The sequence below is a fragment of the Anomalospiza imberbis genome, chromosome 12 (genome assembly GCF_031753505.1).
Source record: "Anomalospiza imberbis isolate Cuckoo-Finch-1a 21T00152 chromosome 12, ASM3175350v1, whole genome shotgun sequence".
Lineage (NCBI taxonomy): Eukaryota > Metazoa > Chordata > Aves > Passeriformes > Viduidae > Anomalospiza > Anomalospiza imberbis.
Window position 1 is genome coordinate 4,698,614 of NC_089692.1, and position 19,737 is coordinate 4,718,350.

Here is a 19,737-nt window from a genome sequence, read left to right on the forward strand (position 1 = left end):
GAGTCCATTAAGTTTTCTTAAGGGTAACCCTTAAGTCTCCAGGCGGGCTGGTCACCTTCCAGGGTTTCTCGACTTCTGTCGTGATGGGCCCCTTCACTCAACTGGCATGAGTCTATCCCTTTTCAGCAGTTCTTATGGCTGTTTCTGTAGTGACCATTTCACCAAGCCCTCTTTGGGTAATTTATCATATAGAAATTTGACCCTTCTACTAAAGTTTTCAATCCACTGCCTGCAATATCCAAACAACCCCAATAATTGTCTCACCTGTCTTTTAGTTTTGGGGGCTGGGATTGGGAGTATTCCCTTCACTCTCTCAGGGTCCAGTTTCTTGGTCCCCTGGCTCAACCTGTGTCCCAAGTACTTCACCTCCTTTTCCACAAACTGCAATTTAGATTTGGAGACCTTTAGTCTTTTCAAACTTAAAAAGTTTAGCAACTTTATACTCTCCTGTCTAACTACTTCCTCACTCATCCCAGCTATTAATAAATCATCTACATACTGTATCAATGTTGTCCTTTCCCCCAAATGATAATCTCGCAAAATTTGTTCTAGGGCCTGCCCGAATAGGTTGGGGGATTCTGTAAAGCCCTGTGGGAGCACCATCTACCTCAACTGCTGCTTCCTGTGGGTGTCCAGGTCCACCCATTCGAAGGCAAAATAATCTCTGCAGGTCTCCTTAGAATTCACATATATATTTGGGGCCTGACCCTTAGAATTCACATATATATTTAGGGCCTGACAGATCCAATCCTCAAAAAATCCAAAGACTGGCCAATAAAGGTGATCTCCTCTGATCTGCTTTCCACCTCAAACTTCTATACAATAATGTATAATTTTTACTTTATCCTTCCCCTTTCTAGATGGACAGGCATGCCAATTTGCAACCATCAATCCCAATGGGCTATCTGGCAGTATATGGGGGAGCTTTACTTGGGTCCCCCACCCATGGGATCAGAGGGCCTGCTTTTCCTCTGTCCCATCTTCCGGAACGCCTTCTCACACACACACGTTCACTGCTCCCTGTTCGTGGCCCAGCCCCTCGCGGGGTATGGAAACCACACAACTTAGGGTCCGCACTTGCCTTGCCCTGACTTAGGGCGTCTCACACAGCACACTCCGGGATACCCAACCCTAATCAGACGGATTCACAACCTATACTTATGCACTCCTGTGCCTTCGTCCAGGGCTTCGTGCACAAAGATTACGGGATTGCTGGCTTTCTTTTGCTTGCTGCCAATTTAGGGTTCGTCAGTCAGGGTCCCGGAGGATAGCACCAAGAGAGGCCACTGCCTAAGCAGTGGGGTGCCTCCCCAAAAGGGGCTCCCACAAGGTTGCCCTGATCCGAGTCACGGCACCAAATTTGTTATAGGTTTGGAGTGATAATAATCGACCAAAATGCCAGTTGGATCAGGCTGATTTATTAAAGCAAGCAACAGCAAGCAAAACAGCCCTGGGCAGCCGGGGAGTCCCTGCTCCACCAACTGCTCACACCTCCCCCCCTCAGTCCCTGGGTCTTTATTGCTTCTCTGCTTCCTGCGGACATATCGGTTCCAGGGTACTTTGTGTCTGCGCCGCCTGTTGCTAGGGGGTCATCTTCCTGCCCTCGGGTGGTCGTCAGGAGGAAGGCTTCTCCTCATCCTCACAATTTTGCAGTGCGCTGAAAGTCAATCTTACATATATGGTTACACCAGTCTGCTTAAGTAAGGAGTATCTGCGCCATTCTGCAACTTGCCTTGTTAGGCCGCATGCCTCCAGTCTCTGTTTGCCTGAGGATTTCCTGTACCTTTTCGTGTTTCTCTTCCCTAGTTTGATGAACAAAGACTCACCCATTACAAACACAAAGAGGAGGCCAGCACTGGGGGGAGTATTCTGCCCAGAATTGGCAGCCCATTTCTAGACATGAGTGAAACTGGTCCAAAGGTAGCCTTTTCCTGCTCTTTTCCTTTGAGGAGGGTGTGTGCTTGTGACAGGCTTGCCTCCAGCAAAATACCTCAGTGTCCAGGTCCTGCTGTCATTGCAAACTGCTGGTAGTGGTGGACTGGGAGTCCTGATCTGCACTAAGCCAACACAAATAACCTCTGCTGAAGCTGCTGGGGTGTGCTGGACTGTAGCTGCCATTGCTAAGACAGTGGGGGGAAGGCTAGGGACACAAAGGCACAAAATTGCCATTTGCCATTCTCCTGCTGAAGGAGCCGCCTCTTACTTTGGTGTGGTCACCATCAAATGCTCGGGGTCATAGGATTCCCTCCAGACTGGCAGCGTTGGCCTTTGAAGGCTGAGGAGCTGCAGTAATTACTTCAGATTTAACAAAACAAATTGCATAATTGCATTCATGCTCTGGGTTTGAACAATGTGTTGGACCCTGACAGGGTGTTAGATTTTGCAGGCTGCCGGATGTACAGAGGACTCACCCTGGGCAGAGGGGAATGGATGTGCTTTATCTGGATCAGTGCCTACATAGAGGTGTGTTTAAAGCTGCTTTTCTGCCAGGACTGGCTCAGTATAAAGCACAGTCCAAACGGTTAGGTGACCGAGGTTGGCTGTTGAGCAGGAAATTGGCAGCAAGAGACATGTAACACGCTGGTTAAGGATTGGCCTGGAGAGGGGCATTGGGAACACCTCAGAGAAGGGCACAACTAAGGGACAGAGTGCTGCAGCCACTCCCTTCAGCAGACTGTGCCTCTCGTGAAGTCACACAGGAGAACTGCTTGTGTCTCTGGAGTGACAGCAGTGTGGCGGGAGAAGGCAGACAAAACAGGGGAGAGCTTTCTCAAAGCAATGCCCCTGCTCCAGAAGCATTTGCTGTTGTCATTCCAGACATGCCTCTACAATGGTATTAAATAAGATAGCAATAATTACAAGAAATCACCCATTTAAAGCACATGGAAAAAGGAGATACCAACTCTACCCAGGTTGCTGAGAAATTAACTGAACTTTATCCTCATTCAGCATTCACCTAATTTGTCTTTTTCTTGACTTCTGTGGTACTTTATTTTTGCCTTTACCTCTGTTAGAAAGACACTATTAAGTGCAATTAAAGGGGACAAAATCATCGAAGCAGAAGAAAACTGTTCATTAGTAACAATTCAGCTGAGCTGGGTGTGTCTCCCTCCCCATGGAGATGAGCAAACACACCATCCAACAAAATGGCAATCTTTCTATTCCCGTTATACCCAGCCAGGACAGTCCCTGTCCCTTTTCCCCTTGGATGGGTACTCGGGAACTTCCATTCTCTCCAATGCCAACTTTTCTGTCCCCTCCCCTCTCATCCTACTTCTTTTTGGTCAGGTCTTCAACCCTGTCCTTCTCCCAACTCACAGCAACACCCAACAAACCAACCTGAACAAATCCAAACCACAAACAACACATAGAAACAACAAATTCCATTCTTTCACTTAATAACCTTTTGGCCTCAGCCAAATATCACCTCATCTTTCACACCTCTTCTGGTGCTGTTCTCTTCTTACTCATGCCTAAGTTCTAGATCAAAAAAGATATTTGCAGTTGTGTGGGCCTTAGTTTCCCTGTCTCACAGTAAGGGACATCCCAGAATTGTTTCCCATATTGTCTGACATAAATTCTTGAGGTTTACTTACTCCATGAGTGCTCAGTCAGTGTCCCAGTAGGCACAGGGCTGTGCTTAAGGAAAGTGCTGCCTGGCACTCTGGAGAAGGAAACCTGGAAAAATACATGCCAAAAGAGCAGCTTGCCTTGAGCCTGCTCTGAGCTGATCAAGCAGCTCTCGATCAGCTCAGAGCAGAGGTGGGTGAGCTACTGTTCCCCCAGTGTGGGCTGGGCAGATGTGCTCACCCAGAGTCTGTTCTTCACTGGGGATCAGTGTAAGATTGTCCTTCATGAACCTTCCTCCCAGCAGCTGAACCTCTCCCTGCTCTCTCTCGCCTCTACAGCTGTCACCAGTTGCCCCAAAACAGAGCTTGTTTCGGGTGTCCCCACCAGAGGTGGTATTTCAGAACTTCATCGCCCCTGAGGTCTCTGAAATGGCACTGTCCTTCATGAATAAGGACAAGGTAAGTGCTGGCACCTGGAGCATAAACTCTGTGCTGGAAGAGGAGAGTGGTGTAATTCCCAGAGTGTACAGCAAAGCAAGTTATCTGCTGCAGCACATCCAGAAGAAAATGTCTCAGCACCTTTGTTCTGCAAGATGGTGGAAATCTTCCTGTGCTGGGAATTCTCCCCTGATTTTGGCCATGCGTTGATGGTATCTATCCCAAAGGAGTTTCATTCTCTTGAAAGCTCTGGATTGATAGGAATGTTGAGGGCTGTATAGCTCTTACCTGCTCTCAGACTTTGCCTTGAGTGTATACAACATCCTGTGTCTCCTTGGTTAATCTTGGTTCCTGGTAGGAATCTCAGCCTGTTTGGCTCCCTTTGTGCAACTCAGAGTCAAAGCTCAGGGGCTGAGTCTTCTCCTCTTTATGCTGCTGAATCACTTATCATTAATGGCATTGGCACTGCAGGAAGTGTGCTCTGAAACAGCCCTGGAATCAGGCTGATGTAGCAGAAGCAGTGGAAGCCTTTAGGTGCCACTTCAGGCTCCTGCTAAGCTTCATTTAGCTCTGCTCAGCTTTTCCAAAAGCAACATGGTGCTCTGCTTTCCCTTTGGAGAACCACAGCACATCCAAAGCCATGTGCTCCTGGAGGTTTTCACTTTCACTTGTGATTGTTTTGCAGTTTCCCAAGAGAGTTGAGAGAGGAAAAAGTTGAAAAATGTCACCAGTTGTGTTCCACTGTAAAGAGGAAAATGGATACCATTTGAATTTCAGTCAGGGAAACATTTTCTCAAATGAGCCTTGTGCCAAGAGTGGGCTGGTGGTGTTCACCTGGCTGTCCTTCAGGAATGACCACGGCCAGCAGGTTCCTGCCCACCTCAGTCCAGGGCTCCCTTCCCTTCCCAGCCCCTTTGTTGGCTCTGGGGCTTGGATGTACAACCTTTGAAAGACACATCTGGCATCCAAGCTGGTTTAAAATGGCCATCTCCAACCCTCTCCAAAATGCTGGGAGTGCCTCTTTTTCAGGGTACCTAACAGTGCCTCCTGGGGCAGGCAGGGTCCCAGTGGGGGTGCTCTGAGGGGTGTGTCCATGAGACATCCCTCTGCTGATCCACACCTAAAGCCTGACCTCCAAGGAGATGCTCTTGTCAAAAGCTCTTGCTTAATCTACACAACAATCAAGGGAAGAAGTTGGGCTTCCACTCACTACAGTTGGAGAGACTGTCCCAGAATAATCCCCAGTTCACTCTTTTCCAGCTGAAAGCCCACAGATATTTCCAGCTGCTGGCCCTGTGTGTGTTGCCCTGTGTGACTCCCTTGTTGTGTGTATGTTGCTTGCCAATACTTGCATGCCTTTTCTTCTGGAATGCCTCAGTGCTGTCTCTGTTTCTCCTGGCTGTTGGTGACCCCTCAGAGTGCAGAGGGCCTGTGTCCCTGGTTCATTTATTGCTGGCCCTCACATGGTTGTTACCACACCGCTGTGTGCTCCCAGAGCTCCCTGTGCAGGTGCCCTGTGCCTGGGGGTTCCCCAGGTTCCCAAGTGCTCATATCTCTTCTCTGTCCCTGCTCCCATGATGTGTCTGCTTCCAACCCCAGGAGAGAGGAAGGAGATTCCCAGCAGCAGGCCTGGGTCTGTAACTTCCTGCTCCTGTGCCTTCTCTCCAGATGTTTAATAAAATTGGTCACAGCACAGTCACCCTGGAGAACACTGGCAGGATTAAATTCAACTGGGTGCTAAACCCTAGCACTGCAGACCAGCATCTGCCTGGTGTGTTTCTGGTCAAGCCCACCACTGTAAGTAGCACAAGTGACTGACCCCAGCCCTGTGCCAGGTGGCCCAGGAGTGTGTTAAAGGAAAAAAAAAAAGGGGGGGGGGGGTGGAAGGGGGAAAACCCCAACCCAGCTATGACAGAGACAGGGCTGTAAGCAATTTCTGCTGGGGCCAGAGCAGGTCAAACAAGGGCTCTCCTGATCGACTCCCCCATGGCCTTGGCTGGTGGGTGGCTCTGCTGTCAGAGGCAGACACCGGCAGGAGGCACAAGTGTGTTGGTCGCTGTCCTGTCCTGCTGTAAGGGGAGAGAGAATTCTTTTTGATAGATTTCTCGGACGAAAATAAGGCACAAACGCAGCAAGTATTGTATCTGAAAACTGTTCATTGATAAAGAAAGGGCATGGTCCCGACCAGAGTGGGATAGAAAAGAGAGCAGAGAGACAAAATGAGAACCTGAGAGAATAAACAGAGGACAGGGATAGAGCGTTACTGCTGGAACGCTGGGCCGCTCTGTCGGGTCCTGCTCGGCAGGTGGAGCAAGTGTGCTGCCAGCCGCACCGAGCGTGCGTGCCCGCCGCGGCGGGCAGAGCTCCATCCGCCGGCAGCGGCGCGGCTGTCCCGCGGGCCGGGCTCCGTCCGCCGGCAGCGGGGCGGCTGTCCCGCGGGCAGAGCTCCATCCCTTGGCAGCGGGGCGGCTGTCCCGCGGCCGGGCTCCATCCCTTGGCAGCGGGGCCGGCTGTCCCGCAGGCCGGGCTCCGTCCGCCGGCAGCGGGGCCGGCTGTCCCGCGGGCCGGGCTCCGTCCGCCGGCAGCGGGGCGGCTGTCCCGCGGGCCGGGCTCCATCCCTTGGCAGCGGGGCCGGCTGTCCCGCGGGCCGGGCTCCATCCCTTGGCAGCGGGGCCGGCTGTCCCGCGGGCCGGGCTCCATCCCTTGGCAGCGGGGCGGCTGTCCCGCGGGCCGGGCTCCATCCCTTGGCAGCGGCGGGGCTGTCCCGCGGGCCGGGCTCCATCCCTTGGCAGCGGGGCGGCTGTCCCGCGGGCCGGGCTCCATCCCTTGGCAGCGGGGCCGGCTGTCCCGCGGGCCGGGCTCCGTCCGCCGGCAGCGGCGCGGCTGTCCCGCGGGCCGCGGCCGGTCGGGGCTCAGCAGCCGCGGCTTGTCACTTGTCACGGTCGGGGCGCGGCGGCTGCTCCCTCGGGGAGGCAGCGGAGCTCTGGGTTGCCGCGGCGAGCGGCGAAGCGGCGACAGCAGCGTAGACAGACAGGGAAGAAGTGGCTCTGCAGGGAGCCGGACCCTGCGGGTGCTCCAAGACCAACAAAAAACCAAAAATGGCTGGGAAAAACTGGCAGTGTTAACTGCTTGTATATGCTAAGATTCCTCCCATAACTGAGCCTTTTCAGGACTTTTTTGCTCAGATGGGCAAAATTTTCCCGGGCTTCGGGGTCTGCCCGCCTCCAAAGGGAGAGGTCTCCTGCAGCCCCCCAGACACGGAGCCTGCCTGCATTGTCTCCCAGCAATCTCCTTTACACTGGGATGCATTAGGCCTCCCAGCACATCTACAGCCCCTACAGTAATTTTTCACCCCATGTTAGAAAATGGATTTATAACGTACGTTGAGGCATAACTAAATATTTAATTGGTTGGTCACAGTCACTCTGGGGACCCCGACGGCTGAGATCTCAGGCTGTGCTGGCACTGGAACATTTCTGAGGGTCACCTTACCCCGCCTGTGTGATCACATATCTCTTACTTAGGCTTGCTGCTCCCTGCCTCCTCCAGCTTTGTTGCTGTGCAGCGGCTTTGTGGGGCAGTGAGGGGGCCTGGGAGCGGGGCTCGAAGAGCAAGGAGAAAAATTAGCAGCCTACCACCACTGCCCAAGCTTCTCAGTCCTGCCTGGATGTCTTTGAGCTGAAAAGCAGCACTCCTGCCTTCGTCCCTCCTTGCAGTGGGAAGAGGAAGCTAATTGGCTTTCCCATTTCTGCATGCCTGTCTCCTACAAGGGACGAGAGGAGCTGCTGGCCCTGCTCAGTGTGGGGACTTCCCTTCCCCAGCGGCAGCAAAAGAGCCTTTTTTTGATGAGGCGGGCTCTTGCTGGCAGAGGGCAAAGCCCGTTAGCAGCAGAGCTGTGCTCACATCAGGCTGTGCTGGGGCTGCAGCCTTATGAGCTCTGGGGAGGATACACGGCACCCCGGGGTTGGAGGCTCGACCTTTTGGTCACAAGGAAGGTAGAAGGTGTGAGAAACAAAGCCTGCCCCTGAATTAAATCTTAAAGAAAATTTAATAAGAGACAACAGGGTTGAATATTACAACTTTTCACTAACATTGGTATCACAACACAACATTCTGATTAAAAGAACTCTAGACTTTAGCAAAACTTCTTTTACAGAAGTCAACATTATAGAACACATAGTATTTAACAATTGTGAAAGCCAACACTGTAATATGTTTATCACAAAGGTGATGTGGTCTGATGGTTTCTTCTAGATGAGAACTTGTCTCCTCAGCCTGTCTGTCCCCTGAGCCATCCCCCATCAAACACTGATGCATTCCCTCCCTCTTCTCCTGTCCCTGCAGGGCTCCATTGCACCTGGCGAGAAGCAAGTGCTGAAATTCTCTTACATGCCAGGATTACCAGGAGCCTTCAGCAGGACTTGCCAGCTTAAAGTGGGTGACCTGGACCCAGAAAATATCTGCCTGAAAGGAGAAGCATCCTTTCCCATGATCAGTGTGAACCTGCCCTGGAACGCCAAAGGTGGGCACTGCCTGTCTGCCCCCAGAAAGGGCCCCTCTGGTTTTGTTCCCTACCATATGCCCATAGGGCAGCTCATGCCAACCTCCACCGAGCCTGGAGGGTTGCAGGACTCCCAGACCAAGTCAAGCCCCCTGGTTGCTTCATGAGTCTTGAGCAGAGGATCCCATGTGGGCCTTGTCCCAGGAACCATCCTGCAGAGCTTGCCAGCACATCTGGCAGGGTCCTGAAGGATGATGGCTAGACTGAAAGCTTGGGAAAGCTGTAAGAGAGGCTGGCAGGGCTTCTGGCAGGGTTGGATTTGTGTGACATTGCAGGGGATGAGATTCAGAGAGGAACAGCAGCATCCACTTTCCAGAGGGGGCTTGAGGGATTTCTTTCTGGAAGAAACCAGTGTTGGGAGGCGGGGACTTCCCAGCTGAAATGGGACTGGCACTTTGCTCACACTTCTCTTTGGGGATGTTTTCTTCCTTCAGGAAATGAAAAAGATGAGAAGCCACTGAAACAGCTCATAAATCCCCAGCAACTATACAATGAGAGGAATAAATCAATTGTTCAGAAGACGACTCAGAGCCCAAAGACCGAGACCTTGAAGTCTCAGACCTTGATGACTCAGACCCTGAAAACTCAGACCACAAAGACTCAGACTGTGAAAATTCAGACCCCAGCAACTCAGACCTTGAAGACTCGGAATCCGAAGACTCAGAACCCAAAGCCCCACATCCCTCACTCTGGCATTGTAGTAAGAACAGCTGCAGCCCCGTTTGGCACATGCCACCCTCCCCATGTCACCTGAGCCCCTTGCAGCCCACAGCAGCTTCCCAGAGCCCTGATGACATTTGGGACCTCCCTGCCCAACTACAACCTTGTGTCACCTCAGCCTTGCCCCTAGGGCTGCCACTCTGGTCATGGTCTCTTCTGGGGCTGCACCAGCTTCCTGGCTACCCTAGGGAGAGATCCTGAAGGCCGTGCTCCAGGGATGGAGTTGATGGGGCTTTCAAGGAGATACAGGTCATTGCTGGGGAGTTTGTTGGTCCCAACCCAAGCCCTGCCAGAGTTACAGACCTTAACAGCAGCTGCCTGATTGTGCCCTGGGGCTGTGCTGGCTGTGCTCATCTCCAAGAGGCACCAGCTTCATTCTGGTTCCCTTTCAAGACAGTTTTTGTCCAAGCTGCCTTGGTACTGGCTGGGGACAGGCCAGTGTCTGGAGCTCTGGAAGGTTCCTGGCTGGTCTGTCTGCCTGGCCAGAGCAGCTTTGCTAACAGTGTCTGGGCAGGCAAAGATGCTGGAGTTACTTCCCTGGAGATGAGGTCCTGCCTAAGAGAGCAGGAGGTGTCACAAACACTGAGCAGCCAGACAGGAGGACCCCACACCCCCTCTCAACGAGAGCAGGGTGGGATCCTTTCTCAGGTGCAAGCTGGGCCTTGGGAAGGACCTTTGCTAAGCAGCCACTGTCTTCCCTTTCCTCAGTCAAACACTCAGCTGCAGATAAAGATGATGAGGATGCTGATAGAGAAGCCTTCTCTGGAGCTGCAGAAAAAGCTCCCATCCCATCCCCTGAAGAGCAGGTTCCCTGATAAGGAGCTGTGCCAGAGTCTTGTCAAGTGAGTAGGGCCTTCCAGCCCCATCTCCAGGTGCCCCGTGGGGAACACCCAGCCATGTCCCCTTCTCCTGAGAGCTCCTTGTGTCTGCAGAGCTGGGAATAGCCTGGACTGCAGAAAGGGTCTGGTCCTGGTGGCTGTGACATGCTACATGGGAGCAGCAGAGTGTCCTCCCTTCCCCAGCACCACGCTGAGCTTTGGATTGCTCAGCTCCCCACAGGTGTGGGGTTCTGTCCCTGGAGCTGGGGGACCCAGTGCAGACCTTCAAGCCCTTCCAAACAGCATAAATTCTGTCCCTGCTGACTAGCTCTGAAAGAGACAGCTCCCTGCTGATGTCTTGGTTCCAAGTAACAGAACACACTAAACAAAAGGAGAAGGGAACTGCACATGTCAGAAAACCCTTTAAAACCCCAAATCAGATGGTTTGAATCCTGGTGGCGTGGCAGGGCTTATCTAGGTGACTTGGTCCATCCCTTTGCACCATCATGATGCAGCACAAGCACAGGAGGCTTCAATTCAGGAAGAAGATGCTCTGCAGAACAGATCATGTGATTTGGTTGCAGAGCAATGTAGATTTCCTGTGCAGGCAAACTTTATTCCTAGACCCCAAAGCAATTTCAGGCTCAGGCTGTACACCAAGCTAGGCAGTTCCACTGAGACCAGTGGAGGCCCAGTGGACTCGCCTATACTGGCTTTTCATGGCAGAGCAGCTGTGGCCAGTGTCCATTTTTAACTAGTTTTATTTTCAGGCACCATTAGTAGCTGATAAAACCTAGGACCTGCACTCCTCCAGACTTCCCAAAGTCATTGCCAGGTGGTCAGGCCATGGGTTTCATGGGCTTGAGCTGAGTTTTTACAGCAGTGAATAAAGAAATAGCCACTGCATTTGTATCCTCTGTCCACTTGGACATGTAGCCATGCTTAAGGACTGTGGTTTAAGGACTGTCCTTACTCCTCCTTGCAGAGTTGAGCTGCTCGAGTATGTCCTGGACATGGGCCCTGTCCTTAAGGGTTACACTGAGACACGCACTCTGGAGATCACCAACCCTGGGCAGATCTATGTGTCCTTCCAGGTCGATGTATCTGTCCTGCAGGACACAGGTAAGCAGCGCTGGAGACACTTCCTGTGGCCTTGAAGGAGGTGTCTCAGACAGATTAGCTTAAGCCACTGAACCTGGGGAGGTTTCTGAGCTTTTTCTTCTCACTGCCCCTGCTGGGAGCTTTAGAGGCAGAACTCTCCTGGCCAGCCGTGCCCAGGGACCTGGTCTGCCTGTGGCTGCCCTAATGCTCCTGTGCAGAGGCCAGATGGGCTCATCACCCTGGTCACCTCTCAGCATCTTCTGCCCTTGGCTCCCACGAGCAGCAAGTTTCTTTGGGCACTCTGAGGGTTTGTTTTGCCAACCAGTGGGGTCTGCTGTGTTTTGGAAGTGCTTTGTTTGGAGTTCACACTGTCACAGCACTTGTATTCAGCCTTTATTGAGGAAGCAGCCTGTGAGATCCTCAGGTGGATCAAAAGAGGCCTTGAGGAAAGGCTGTGCTTCCATCACACTGTGCTCACTGTGTCTGAGGGGTGTTCAGGTGCACTCTTAAGTTTTTGTCCAGGTCACAGCACGGTATGGGGCTTTCCCCAGACCTCTCAGCCAGGACACCTGTAAGGCCTTCACATGCTTATACACATTTTGTGTTTCGTGTGTATCTCAGCTGCTTTGTGTTCGTCTGTTCAAGGTTTCAGTGTGGACCTGGACCAGATGGAGGGCCTGCCCCCCAGCCACACCGTGGCGTTTGAAGTGCGCTTTGAAAGTGCCCACCAGCCACAGGGTGACGTGGATGTGCTGCTGCCCATAGAGGTACCACAGCTCTTGGGACAGGCAGCAGGCTGGGCACAGCAGCAGATGTCACCTGCACCCTCCACTGAATTCTCTGTCCTTCTCCAGGTGACAAAAGGCCCTACGTACTACATCCGCCTCCGTGCCTCTGTGTTGGCACTGTCGCTCGACCTCTCCAAGAACAGACTGCACTTCTCTGACATCCTCGTTGGGCAGTGCCAGATTGAGACCATCCGACTCTACAACTGGTTCCGAGTACCCTGCAAATGGTCCATCAAGCCTGTTCTGAAGGTAAAGCACAGGCAACATTGAGCATGTAACTTCTTGGTTGGGTTTTCTTTGTGACTCTTGCCCGTTCTGCTTCTGTGGCTGCCTGAGCACTTGGGTCTACAGCGTGTTTGAGGAAGCTTCTGAGGGTCTGGATCAAGGCTGGTTTGCCTGGGCCTGTTCCATTAGCTGATGCATTGCTTTTCTGCCATCTTCACCCATTCCTCCTCCTCTGAGGACAGTAGTTCCCTGTCTGGCTGCCCTTTCTACAGGGCTTCCTTCCAGCTCTGGGCTTTGGGGCCACACTTGGTTTGGCTGTGGGTGCTCTCAGCACCGTATCAGTGTCTCAGAGCACGAGGAGACCTCACACGATTGGTTTCTGTGCCCAGAACAATCACCTCAAATACATGACATCAGCCGTACAGCAGAAGCAGCAGGCGCTGGAGGATGAACCCTGTACCTTTGAAGTGACGCCCTCCAAAGGAACCCTTGATCCAGGAAAGTGGCAGAACTTGCAAATCCAGTTTACACCCAAGGAGGAGGTGAGATTGGCAGGTGTCAGCCCAGGAAGCCTGTCTGGCTATCTGGAAATGAGGGACTGAGAGTGTGGTGCAGAGGTGGTATGAGCTCTGCCTTCACAAGGAGCTTTCTGCAAGCCCCGTACTCTGCGTGGCTCAGTTCACCCCACAGAGCACTCCTGTGAGATGTGCTTGAAATGCCCACAGGGAGCTTGCACAGAGGGCACCAGGGCTCTGAGGCTGCCTCTCAGCATATGGGGGGGATGTGCCCAACTCCCCTCAGCCTCCCCCCTGCCTGGCTGTATTTGCAGCTGCGACACTCAGTGCAGAGCAGCTGCCCACTCGCAGAGGATAATCCTGGAATGGCCAGTCTAGGCTCATCCTGCTGCAGGACTGACAGACAAAACAGCCACCACACACCTTCCTGGGCATGGCAGGACAGTCTCCTGTAGTGGTGTGCTGCCAGCAGTCCCTGGGGCTCTGGCCTGCCTGCACATTGCCATGCAGCTGGAGATTCAACTTAAAGGATGGAGCATTCCCAAAAGTAGTTTGCCTGTGGCCGCTGGGTCTCAGAAATTGGCAGTGTGTACCAGCATGGACACAAGTGCTTCTGTGCCCACAAACAGTCCCAGGGATCTTTTAATTGCTCAAGAGATGTAACCATCTTGTGTCTGGCTTGGACCAGAGCCAAACACTAAGCAGAGGAGATGACCCTTATTTCTGGCCAGCGAGAGCTCATTTGCCTCTCTCCTGGAGCTGGTGTTTGCCTGATGCAGCAGTGCCAGGACAGTGTCTGGACACTGTAACCCCAAGGGCCCTTCCCATGAGCATTGCACTCCTGCATGACCAGGTGAAAACGCCTGACAGTCCATTGTACATCCATCTACTACCAAATACCCAGTTACAGTGCACACCAGGATTCATCCCAGTTACTCAGACCCAGACTACTACAGATGCTGTAGTCCCTAGCAGAAGTAAATATCTGGTTTCCATTCACCTTGGAGGGACTGATAACACCCTGACCTTGGGGCAAGCATTGTTGTACTTGGGGTCCTGTCACCTGGGACTTCATGGATGAGTTTTCTGCACTTTCCTCTTTTCAGAGGTCTTACAAGAATGAGCTGAAGCTTAACATTTGTGGGAGCAGCAATCACTTAAAGCTGCACCTCTCAGGACAAGGTCTGGAGCCACGTCTGGAGTTCAGCCCCCCAGCACTAAAGATGGGATCAATGCTGGTGGACAGTGATGGGCTGGAGGCCACAGTGGTGGTGAAGAACCCATGCAACTTCCCCATTGAGTTTTACTCACTGGATTTTGATGAGCAGTACCTTGAGGAGGAGAAGGTGAGAAGGCAGGTCTGGTCCCCACGTGCATGCTGCCCAAGCTTCACAGCACTCCAGCGTTCCCAGGCTTGTGCCAGGGAGATGGAGGCAATCCCCAGGGCAAAGCCAACTCTGCTGACATGCTGTGGGAGGACCTAAACTAAATAGTTCATGTTGTTGGGAGGAAGGGAGGAGACAGAAAATGGGTTTGTTGAGTCTGTGTGATGAAAGGCAAGAAAAGGAATCTTGCATATGGTTTCTCTTCCCTACACACACAGATCCTGCGGATGGCACTGGGGTCTGAGCACCAAAAGATTTTTTTTATGCCTCCACGTGCCGTGGGTGAGACGCTGCCCCCAGAGGTGCTGGAGGACTATGAAGCACAGAGGAGGCTGAAGGCTCAACAGGCAGAGCTCAAGGCCATGGCAGAGGCCAAGGCCAGGGCTGAGGCTGAGACTGAGGCCAAGGCCATGGGCAAGGCAGCACCAGGTCAGAAAAACAATGAGGGTTTGATGGTGTCTGTTTTGACTGTGGTCACAGCTGGGACTCCAGCCCATACACCCTGAACTCTCTGTCACCTTGCTCTCCAGGGCAAGCCCATGCTTTTAGCAGCTGCCTGTTCCCCACCTTGGTGGAGGAGCTCTGGGCTGAAGGGCTGTGGCATTCTCTACCAACCCTGAGTGTAGCCAAAGCAAGCTCCTATTTGCCTGCTATAGACTGGGGAAATAATCAGGATATTCCCTTGTGTCCCTTAGCCACAAAGACTAGGACTGGATCAGATCCTCAGCCAGCAGGACCAGGTCTAATATTACTGGCTCTTTGATATTTGCACCTTCCTAGCAACAAAAGAACGAGCTCATCTTGCTTTCACCAAGTCTCCTTTCCTGGGATCTGATGGGATGGGGAGGATGGTGAGGATCAAATGTAGGCAGTAGGCTGACTTTTCCCCCTGGTTTTGCACTGCAGCATATCACAGGACTGTCACATTCTGTCCTGAGTCCATGGTGAACGTGACTGGCAGTCCTGTCTCTCGGGCTGTCATGCGCCACCTGGGCACTGACCCATCTTCAGAGAGGCGTGAAGCGCAGCAGCACAGAGGGATTGTTGTCATCGTCCATGGGCCACCCCGGGCAGGTACGTCAGCTGCAGCCCAGGGCTGCAGGGAGAGGGGCAAGCAGGAGGAATGCATCCTGGTGGGCCATGGTGCTTAAGGCAAAGTCCTCAGCTGAACAGGACATGGAGATGATCCTCTTGGCTTTAGAATTCAGAGCTGGTACCCACGCTGCAGCTGTCTCCCTCATGCCCTCCCCTGGAGGGACACTTGCTTTCCCACTGCCCTTTTAACTTTGAAATCTTGTTGGAGATTTTTCCAGGGCCTGTCCCTGCAATGCCTCCTGTGCCAGTGTCACCAAGCATCCTCCTCTCTCTCTCAGGAAAGACAGAGATAGCAGCAGGCCTGTGTCAGTATTATGACGCTGCTTACGTGTCCATTGACACCGTGGTGAAAGAGGCCATGGCCAACGATGGGAGCCCAGCAGGGCTCTGTGCCCGGGAGCTCTGCACCAAGGCTTCCGTGGAGCCAAAAGGTAATGCTGGTAAGGACCCAGAGCCAGTGCTTGAGAAACCCACCATGACTGTCCACTTCTGCTTACTCAGAGCAGCAGTTTTTCAGTCCTTGGGTCTCTTAGGGAACATGGCTGAAGTGCATTTCTGGCTTGTCTTAAAAAAAAAAGGAAATCAATTTTAAGGACTCAGTCAGAGGTTCTTTTATAGCCCCCTTTGCTGCCATTCTGGGCACATGTTCGTTTTTCTAGGGGTGGTGAAGCACACCTGTCTCTTTCCCAAATATTTTATATTTCCTCATAGCTGAATTGAGCTTGCTCCTCATGAACAAGGGAAAAGCCTTTTGAAGTGGCTCATTAAGCACAAGAGGACTGCCTAGGAGTGTAACCTCGCAAACAAGAGGAAGGGAAGGACAGCCTCCCAGATGAATTTCCAATGAGAGACATGCTCCAGATGAGCTCTTTCCTCCAGAGATTTACCTATGCCCACTGTCAGGTTACACAGCTGCTGCATGTTGGGCTGTTCTCTATGTGAGACTGGAGACTTTTATGAAACTTCCTGGGCAGTTGGTACCCTGAGCTCCGCAGGGTGAGGCCAGACCTGGCTCGGTGCAGGGGGAAGTTTTGTATTGCTCAGTTTTGAACCTGGCTGGGTTGGGAGCTGGTGGAAGGGAGAAGAGTCTGGGTCCCAGCTGGGCTTTTCCCACAGGAGGATTTAGCTTCAGTGGAGACGGGTGATGCAAGTGGGGCAGGGCTGCAGGCCTCCACATGAGAATGCAGGATGGGTGCACTTGATGGAAACAGTGCTCCTGGAGGACAAATCTTTGGCTTGATCCTCAGGGGAACTGCTGTGCGAGCAGCGTCACCTGCGTGCACAGTTGTTAGGAGGGACACAGTGCTGACTTTAAAATCAAGTATGGGATGGTGTGCTTTACCATGCTGCTAAGAGAAGAAGGGAAGGAGCTGCTTCTGGGAAACAGTGCTCCCAGTGCCCAGCAGACTGGGGAAAAAAGTGTCATGTTCCTTCCAAAGGTTGTGCCCATTGCAGTGAAAGATACCTGCTGCTTTTCAAAGCTCCTCTGAACCATCTGTCCCCTGTGCAGGTAAAAAGTCTCAGACCAAGAATAAAGAAGCCTCTGGGGAAAAAAACAACAAGAAGGATGCCAAACGCAATACCCCTTCAGCACAAAAGAAGAAGGAGCCAGCCGGCAAACTCGACAAAAAGGACACCAAGGTAAACATGATCTGCCCTGGTTGATGCCTGGGACCTTTGCATTGTCTTTGAGATGGGCAGGGGCTGCTTACAGTGGAGGCTCTGTGCCAGCCAGGGCCTGGTATAGTGCCTGGTCCATAGTGCCGTGACTTGGGCTGGGAATGTGCTCTGGCAGACAGCTCCACTGGTTCTCAGTGGTTTGCTGGCAAAGTGCAGTCCTGGCTAGTGTGGCTGCAGGCAGTGAGCAAAGTGCTGGGAGGCTGCACTGGGGGCTTGCAAGCTTGGGTGTCTGCTGGCCAAGGGATGGGCCCTCCAGGACCATCCCCTGGAGCCCCCAGCCTGCACTGCAGGGTTGTTCTAGGTTCCACCAGGGAGGAACCCCAGCTCCAAGCCCAGCAGTGGGAGTTGTTCAGGGCTTTGCACCGTGGTTTCTTTTCCTTACAATCACTTTGCAGTTCACAGTTTTCACTGCTCCTGCACCGCAGCAGCTGAACATCATCAGCAGTCATGGGGAAGAGCTGAACTGCTTGAGCTGTGTGCTGCCCGAGGACCTGCTGGTGGACATCCTCTGTGAGAGGCTGAAGGTGTGTGGGTTGGGGGAAAAGGAGACATTCCTGCTTCGGAGAGACAGCACTGGGGTACAACCCGGAGAGGAGGAGGAGGAGGTCTGTGCATGCTGCTGGAGGATCCTGGACTGTGTGCAGGGAGCCCTGGGGGAAGCTGCAGCTGCCCTTAGTTGGCAGAGCCTAAGGACAGATCCAAGCTGCTCTTAGCTACTGCACCTGGAACAAGGATAGCTGGTGTCATCTGGGTTTACAGTGCAGCTGCAAGCCCCCTACGTGCAGTGGCTGACTTACTCTTCCCTTTATTCACAGTGTAAAGACTGCTACAAGGGAGTGGTCTTTGATGGCTTGGAAAGCCTCTTTGCAAGCAGCCTGGAATCTTCTCTGCTCTGTGTACTAAAAGCTGTCAAAAATCGTCGTCATATCTACACGGTGAACCTGAATCAGGATTATGCTTCTTGGAAAGCCAAGGATGAAGCTGAAAGAAAGAGGAAGGAAGCTGAAAGAGAGGAGGAAGGTGAGATATCTCCATCCCTCTCAAATCTTCTCTCTCAAGCCCTCAACCTTATTTCTGTGTATCTGGGTCTGCAGCAGAGCTTGTAAGAAATGTTTTTATTAATCTGTTTACCTTCTGCCTCAGTGTAACCAGCACTCATCTCAGAGTTGCAGGAGATCGGAGGTTTTAAGACTCGCCTTAATCTCTAACATTAAAGCTTGGGCACAAGTGCAAGCTACTGTAGCTCAGTGACAAACAACTCTCCTCAGCCTTGTTGCACTTAAGTCAGGCAAAGCCCAGGACCCCACTGCCTGACCATAGTTTTGGGGGATTGTCTGAATTTTGGAGCAGGAATATGAGCTCCCCAATATCTCCTGGTATGATAGGATGGGTCAGGAAAAGCTGTGAATCCTTGCAGCTGACCCAGAGCACCCAGCCCTGCTTGCACTGATGGTTTCTCCTCTGGTTTGTGATAAAGAACTGCAGCGGGAAAAAGCTATTGAGAAGAACATAGAACGTGTCTTGCAAATGGATGAGGATGAGTATGACGCCCTCCCTGAGGAGAAAAAAGCAGAAGTGGATAAAATATTACTGGAAAAGAAGCGCATACGGAGGGAGAGGTGAGAAAGCCTTCCACGGGTTACTGCTCTTCCAGGGGTTATTGTCCCTGGAGGGCTTCCCTGCTCTAAGGACTCTGAGCTCAGAGGTGTTGGATAGCAAAGGCCAGAAGCAACACAGGGATGGCCACTCTTAGCTCCCTGGCTCCCAAGAGAAGAAGGACCTTCTTCTGTTGAGAAGAAGTTCCTTCTTCTCTATTTTAGTGCTGAGCCCTCCTGGCTTAGATGCTGCCTGCAGGGAGCTGGGCTCTGGGCTTGCCTTGGCACTGCCTGTAGAAGTGTCTTTAAGTCCATGATGTTGGTTTGCACCTTCTTCATCATCTCCCTTCACCAGAACAGTGGGATTGTGGTATGGGCAGGTGTGGGGCACAGACCAAACCTTGGTTTGGGTCCTGGTCCTGCCACAGATGAAGTCCTTGCAATGCTGAGCTGCCAGGGTTCTCCTTATGGTGGGACACCACCCATAAAAGCTCATGTCCTTTAGGCTCCCCTTCAGCTGCAGCAGTAGGCAAGCACAGGAGAAGCTCTGCTCCAGCAAGGCAGCCCAGCTCAGGCAAAGTGTGGAGCTGGGAGTGGAGGCTGCCTAAAGCAAGCCTGTGTATCAGGACTTCCTTCAGCCCAGGCTGAAGTTGGTTTCATGGGAAGGAGATGGACTAGGCTGCTTCAAATAGCTTCCATGGCAGACAGCACTAGTTTGCTTGGTCACAGCTGGTTCCAGCAGGAAATCTGGCTGACAAGAGCTTGTCTTGCAGGAGAGGAGTTCCTGCAGCCTTTGCTTTCTGACTGATAGGATTATTCTCATTAAGGAGCAGGCTATGCCCAGGGAGAAGAGGGCTGAATGAGCTGAGAAAGAATTGTAGGAGAGATAAGCAGATCTTAGCAATTTGTGATCTGCTTTAAACTGGGAAATCAAGAGACAAAGGGCATTTTCAGGCATCAGCACAGAGAGCTGGTGGATCAGCCTTTGGCAGTGGGCTGGAGGTGTCTGGCTTTGCCTTAAGAGGGAGGTTGCACAGTCAAGACCTTATGATGGCAAGGCTTAGGTTTGGCTGGTCCTGGAGGTCCCCTTCCACCAATCCCCTCACTTGGGATGTTCCCAACCTCTGTGGGTTGAGGAAAATTCAGGGAAATGGTCTCACAGTTCTGCCTGGCCTCAGGGTCAAGGAATGAAGTGCAGGGCCAGTCAGGACTAATGAGCCCAAGTTTCTGGTGGTGACTCTCAGTGA

General features: G+C 52.5%; 1 protein-coding gene and 1 long non-coding RNA gene across 3 annotated transcripts; both read left to right on the plus strand.

Annotated features, from left to right (window-relative positions):
- The first annotated feature begins 5,579 nt into the window (after positions 1 to 5,579).
- On the plus strand, positions 5,580 to 9,138 carry LOC137480954 (uncharacterized). 2 transcript variants are annotated; one of them, XR_011003207.1, is made up of 3 exons: positions 5,645 to 5,804; positions 8,352 to 8,529; positions 9,003 to 9,138. It is a non-coding gene; the product is annotated as an uncharacterized lncRNA (long non-coding RNA). The 2 variants fall into 2 exon arrangements; XR_011003208.1 differs by lacking the exon at positions 9,003 to 9,138 and having other exon boundaries at positions 5,580 to 5,804; positions 8,352 to 8,530.
- A 66-nt stretch (positions 9,139 to 9,204) lies between these two features.
- LOC137481066 (hydrocephalus-inducing protein-like) lies at positions 9,205 to 14,969 on the plus strand. The gene is made up of 8 exons (XM_068202520.1): positions 9,205 to 9,268; positions 9,997 to 10,130; positions 11,092 to 11,228; positions 11,853 to 11,974; positions 12,062 to 12,244; positions 12,610 to 12,762; positions 13,842 to 14,081; positions 14,339 to 14,969. Exons 2-8 carry the CDS (start codon positions 10,021 to 10,023, stop codon positions 14,624 to 14,626), a joined length of 1,233 nt encoding a protein of 410 aa, XP_068058621.1. The 5' UTR covers positions 9,205 to 9,268; positions 9,997 to 10,020; the 3' UTR covers positions 14,627 to 14,969.
- Positions 14,970 to 19,737: the final 4,768 nt, after the last annotated feature.

What these genes read in the sequence shown, in the direction of transcription:
- LOC137481066 (XM_068202520.1), top strand. Translation starts at nt 10,021, where the DNA reads ATGATGAGGATGCTGATAGAGAAGCCTTCTCTGGAGCTGCAGAAAAAG. An exon ending in CTGTGCCAGAGTCTTGTCAA is followed by an intron (nt 10,131 to 11,091) that starts GTGAGTAGGGCC and finishes TCCTCCTTGCAG; the next exon opens with AGTTGAGCTGCTCGAGTATG. An exon ending in AGTTTACACCCAAGGAGGAG is followed by an intron (nt 12,763 to 13,841) that starts GTGAGATTGGCA and finishes TCCTCTTTTCAG; the next exon opens with AGGTCTTACAAGAATGAGCT.